The sequence below is a fragment of the Trachymyrmex cornetzi genome, unplaced genomic scaffold (assembly GCF_001594075.2).
Source record: "Trachymyrmex cornetzi isolate Tcor2-1 unplaced genomic scaffold, Tcor1.1 scaffold182, whole genome shotgun sequence".
Taxonomy (NCBI): Eukaryota; Metazoa; Arthropoda; class Insecta; order Hymenoptera; family Formicidae; genus Trachymyrmex; species Trachymyrmex cornetzi.
In genome coordinates, this window is record NW_017296441.1 from 374018 (window position 1) to 380051 (window position 6034).

Genomic DNA, 6034 nt, shown 5'->3' on the forward strand with positions numbered 1-6034 from the left:
CAGTAAACAGAGAAAGAACGATCTTATTATTCCTGCCTCTCACTGTAATCGTCTTTCTACTCCCACCATTGCCATCAGCGGTCCATTCTAGATGTCGATGGTTTACACGCTTCCCAATGGCCATCTTCAAATGAAGCGGCGTCGTGATTGGTTCTACAATAAGCCAGCATGAAATCAAGCAAGAAAAATAGCACCGGTTCTATCACGAAAATCCAGCGGATCAGCCAACAGCGGGGCCTGCAAGCCATACAATTTCCAGCATAGCAGCCAGTCAGATTGCCAGCACAGTTGCATGCAAGCAATCCAGCAGGAAAAAAAAGCATCGTGTGCCGCTGGCTTTACTCTTCGTCTTTTTCCTAGTTATAAATATTAAAAAAAGACAATGAGTAAGTTGAACCAAGATTAAAGTTATAGCGTTTTCGGCCTGGCTAGATTTGCACCAACCTGGGTTAGATTAATGGCGTTTTGTGCTCTCCTATTGGTAGAGCGGGTGACGTCAACCAATAGGAAAGATTAATCCAACCCAGGTTGGTGCAAACCCGATCGGGCCGAAAACACTATTAATCTACATTGGTGGAAATGGGCATAAGCCGGACAAAGTTGCTAATCTATTCGCCGAGCGGTTGAATATGATTGGTTGGATCTGTAAGTAACAGAACCAATCGTGTACATTTGGTCGGCAAGAAATGACTTGACAAACCTGTAATATTTCGAGAAAATCTTTTCCATTTCGTGCATTGGTATCCCTGCGTTAGGGCCTGCGCACAATAGAGGAACAAGAATTAGATATTAAGATTTCAACCTATCAGAAACTGATTACATCGGAATACGCGGTTTCTGATAGGTTGAAATCTTAATATCTAATTCTTGTTCCTCTATTGTGCGCAGGCCCTTACGCTCGCGAGGCGAGCACGTTTATTAAAGAAATTTTGTGGTTACTTTTACAAATGGCGATCCACGGTGAAACGCGCCGTACCGTATAACCCGTAGAGTGATTTTCTTGTGTAAATACACATTGAAACGTTCGGCACGACTTATCCGATCGAACGATTGGACGAAAAGCATTAAAAGCAATCTTCGCGCGACAAATTCAATAATTTTGTACTAATAAGACTGTAATAATGGGAAACGCGATGGCTGCCTCCGCACCTCCTCCACCGCCACCTCCGCCACCGGGTCCCGGACTATTGCCGAATTTAGGGAAACCGGATCCGTCAACGGATGTTTATGCGCCTACCGAAGCGTCCAGTCAGATCGAGAACCCCGGTACCATCGAGGATTTGCACAAAAAGTGTAAAGGTATCTTGTCAAAGATTCACATGTCACGACTCTCGAGTACTCCTTGCTTTCTCTTCGGACTGCTTCTCGTGTTTTTCCAGTTTATCACAGAAAACTTTCTAATAGATTATTTCCTTGCCGACCAATAATTAATATATTATTTTCCACATTGTCCTTAATAAATTCATTATATTTTTTCTTTTAATTTATATTGTATTTTCTTTCAAATTACTTTGTCATTTTCTAACATTCTAAATTAAAATTTATGTTTTCTATGTACTTGTGTTACATAGACAAGAAAATTACATTTATATTTTAAATTTTCAGATATATTTCCTATAAATTTTGAAGGAGCAAAACTAGTAGTGAATAAGGGATTGAGTAACCATTTCCATATTTCACATACTATTAACATGAGTTCTGTAATACAATCTGGTTACAGGTAAATTGGCATAGACAAAAATATCTGCTTTGTTAATATCAATATGCTTTATAATACAATATAACAATATATATATATATATATTTATATGTGTACTGTATAACATAAACCTGAATCCTTTTATTCAGATTTGGTGCAACTTATGTTGGTACAAAACAAATTTCACCTACAGAAGCATATCCTATATTATTGGGTGATATTGATCCAAATGGAAATCTTAATGCCAATATTCTTCATCAGTTTGGTTCGAGACTCAAAGGAAAATTGGCAGCGCAAGTGCAGAGAAATAAATTTACTGCTATACAAATGACAGCTGATTATCGAGGGGATGCATATACTTGTTCGTTAACACTAGGCAATCCAGACATTCTTAATGGTTCTGGTAAGTTGGTAATATGGAGAAAACATCTGTGTTATAAAAAATATATATATATAATCTGTGTTAATATTATAAATATATTTTCAGGTGTCCTTGTTTTACATTATCTTCAAAGCTTAACACCATCGTTTGCATTAGGCGGTGAGCTTGCATACCAACGTGGACCTGGCTTGCCAGGTGGACAAATTGCATTACTATCCGCTGCAGGGAGATATACAAGTGGTGACTCTACATTCAGCGGTAGTATTAGTAAGTAATAATAGTAGTAAAGTTGTTTTGATACTCTTATGTGACTTTTTATTTTTTAAATGATTATTTTTCAAGGTCCATCCGCTTGTCATCTTTGTTTCCATCAAAGAGCTAGTCAACAATTACAAGTAGGCGTGGAGTTAGAAATTAATGCACGAATGCAAGAATCGACAGCAACAATTGCCTATCAAGTCGATTTACCTAAAGCAGATTTAGTGTTTAAAGGTATGTATTCACAATTGCCTCAAGAATGTTATAATTTTATCTAATTCTATAATTTTTATTTAATTTTTGGTATATAATAGGTAGCGTAGATACAACTTGGACAGTAGGAGCAGTCTTAGAAAAGAGATTACAACCGTTGCCATTCTCATTCGCGCTCAGTGGTATGATCAATCACAGCAAGCAGCAATTTAGATTAGGTTGTGGCCTAATCATCGGTTAAGAACGATATGCGGCTATGTAATTTTCAAAATGCGGATCCAAAGGAAATCGGGGGGACTATATACTACACGCTTTACGTGCAGTCGAACAGTCATGTAATCTTAGGATCTACAATACCATATCGACTCTTTTTTATTTTAATGGTTATCAGGGCATATCCTTTTGTTAAAAATACAATTCTTGTTATAAACGATCGTGTTAATTTGATTAAATGATCTATACAGATTTCCAGACTGGATTTCTCGTTTAATATACCGTCTGTTTTTTTTTATTTCTGTCTATAACAATCTGTCTATAACATTAAGATATTCGTAAGATTATCTAACTTTTGTTAGATCAATGCTTTTTCATAAAAATCATAAAATTTAAATGTATTTTTGTGAATGAAATGTTGTAATATCGTACTTAACATGACAAAATTCATATTTTTTATATTCATTTTGAACAATTGCTAAAAACAAATGTGTCAATTTTTTTAAATACAATTTAATTGAAAATTAAATTGTAAAACGTTAAATATAAAAGGTTCACTTGTATAATTAAAATTTTAAAAAATAATTCACACACACCATATACAATTTTTGTTTATTATATTAATTTCACTAAATCACTAACACTTTTATAAACATCCCATAATCAAAGATATAGAAATATATTTACAAAGTAGTGAAATCTTTGAAAAATTCGTGGTGTGATGTCATTTTCTAAACATATGATCAGTTTTTCTGATATTTTCTATTTATGATAAATACATAAAATATATATGGTTTTATCATAAATCGTATGTAATTTCAGCATTTATTCGAGTAATAATTTTCTTAGTTACAAATGCAATACATTTATCATATATACCATCTAAAAACAGATTTATTTTATATATTATCGCTGAACGTATCCATTAATTGAGATAGGTCTCACGTTGAAAATTTGCAATTTACGAAATAACAAATGGTTCGTGAACATTCGTATTCATATATTTAAACTTTTACTCCATTAACTATTGTTGAAAAAAATTCTTGTAAATATGTCATATATGAAAAAAAGACGATATGTTATGTGCCACAATTAAAATAATATAACGATTAGGGAGTAATATTTGCTTTGTATTGACTTGATTTACGTATAGATGCAACGCCGTAAATTGTAAATAAAACATGCGTAATATTTATAAAAATTGTTGGTAAAACTTATCACAACGCACATTTTCGTTAGTTATTTCGATAATGATAAAATTTGTTTGTGTGAGGAAAAGATAAATAGAAAATGTACAATCCCCAGTTTGATGCATCCGCATGTGCGGAGAGATCCCCGGTTTGATGCATCCGCACATGCGGAGAGATCCACGGTTTCTTACTCTTTAATCTGTTTGTATACAATTTTATTGTAAGATACGACAAAATAAAATTGTGTATTGTTGAACAAGATCAGCATTTGTAAAAACATCCCTGATCGTTTATTTTTTAGAGTTTACAGTATAAAAAAGGATATTTATGTACAGGTACATAATGTGCTTTATCTTTGGTCGAGTAGATCGAGTCTTGAAGTTAGAGCATGCAATTGCGAGTTTATTTCCTGAAGAAAACAATAAGCAATTAGTATGAAAATCACTAAAAACTTATGATGAACTATGTATATAGTATGCATGTGAAATATACGCGATCATTTAGCAAATAAATCAAGATCCTTTTAGTGTTGTATTCACTTTAAAAATATTACTTTAAAAGTAAATATTTTGAACTACTTATGTTATTTATGATAAAATTAGGAAAAAAAGTTTATCTCTGCAATGATCAATGTGGAAAAAAATTGGAAATATTGTTACTAATTTTTATTGCATAATTAATACGATTAATCTTAGCAAATACCAACAGTAACAAAACTATTGGTTATAATTTTCTGTTCGATAATATAACTCAATAACTGTAATATAACAGTTATATAACATATATTAGTTGTTACTATATATATTATATGGAAAATTATAACTAACATTATATTATTGTTAATTAATATTTGCTCAGATATCGTGATTGCTATAATTATACGAGAATCATTTGTTATATTATATATATAGTATTATTCTATTCGGTAATTTTCTTGATACATTTTTCTAATAATGTCATTACAATTATTTAGATAGAATGGATGTGCTAATTTGAAGCTTAAATGAGAAAAAAATTTTTGCCTCTGCCTTTTTTATATTTAATTTTCTATTTTTACATATCTGCTTAAATATTTATAAAAATTGGTCAAATAAAGCGTCGTCAGGGCTGGGCACATTTCAAATATTTGTATTTGAAATACAATATTTGAAATACAAATACTATTTTAAATACTGTATTTCAAATACAATATAAAATGTATTTTATATTTTGTATTTCAAGAAGGTTATTCAATGTATTTTGTATTTCAAATATAATTTCAATGTATTTTGTATTTGAAATACAAAAAAAATCCTTAATAATAATCCTTGACAACAATAATAGTAACTTAAATTTTTTTTTCATATAACGGCGATACTGATTATTTTCGTTAACTTTTAAGCAGTGTCAAGTCATCAGAGTTATCAAATCTTATAATCTCGCACAAAAAAATAAGTTTCTCGTGAGGTTCTCGTACGATTGGTAGCATAGAACAATAGAACTTTTAAAAAGTACAAGAGAGTGAAGCCCCAGACACAATGCGAGGAAATAGCCATAGCGAAGAATAATATTATTTCAACCTATCAGAAATTATGTATTCCGATGTATCGCAAACTGTTTGTGGCAAGTCGCAGGGTTGGCATTATTTTAACCCAAGGGGTTTTTTTGGATTTTACCCACTTAAAAAAACCCGAAATTTGTGGGTCTTTTTGAGTTTTATTGGATGAGAAAAATAAATTTTTTAATCGGTAACACATGAAAGGAACGTATTTATAAATATTTAATGAATATAGGTATATATTAAACTAACTGAACTGATATAATGTTACCATATTACACCAATTTTAATATATACAGGGTGTACAAAAAGTCTCGGATCCCTTAAATATCTTAAAAAGTACACATTTTCAAGAAAAATGTTTTAGGAAAAAGTTGTAGGGTTTAAAAAAATCTACTAATCACATCCGTCTGACCTTGGCGACGCCACCCAATGTCAAACGGATGTTAGACGGATGATCATAGATTTTTTTAAACCCTACAACTTTTTGTCTGAAACATTTTTCTCAAAAATACTTATTTTTCAAAATATTTAAGGAGTCT

At 31.6% G+C, this 6034-nt stretch overlaps 1 protein-coding gene across 1 annotated transcript; it reads left to right on the forward strand.

Annotated features, from left to right (window-relative positions):
- The first annotated feature begins 907 nt into the window (after positions 1-907).
- On the forward strand, positions 908-3043 carry LOC108759377 (Translocase of outer membrane 40). Its single transcript, XM_018504798.1, has 6 exons — positions 908-1299; positions 1606-1720; positions 1849-2102; positions 2187-2348; positions 2424-2573; positions 2654-3043. The coding sequence occupies exons 1-6, from the start codon at positions 1122-1124 to the stop codon at positions 2791-2793; spliced, it is 999 nt and encodes a 332-aa protein (XP_018360300.1). The 5' UTR covers positions 908-1121; the 3' UTR covers positions 2794-3043.
- Positions 3044-6034: the final 2991 nt, after the last annotated feature.

Coding starts and splice junctions, on each gene's coding strand:
- LOC108759377 (XM_018504798.1), top strand. CDS start 1,122: ATGGGAAACGCGATGGCTGCCTCCGCACCTCCTCCACCGCCACCTCCG. Junction 2,103..2,186: donor AGACATTCTTAATGGTTCTG/GTAAGTTGGTAA, acceptor ATATATTTTCAG/GTGTCCTTGTTTTACATTAT. Junction 2,574..2,653: donor AGCAGATTTAGTGTTTAAAG/GTATGTATTCAC, acceptor GGTATATAATAG/GTAGCGTAGATACAACTTGG.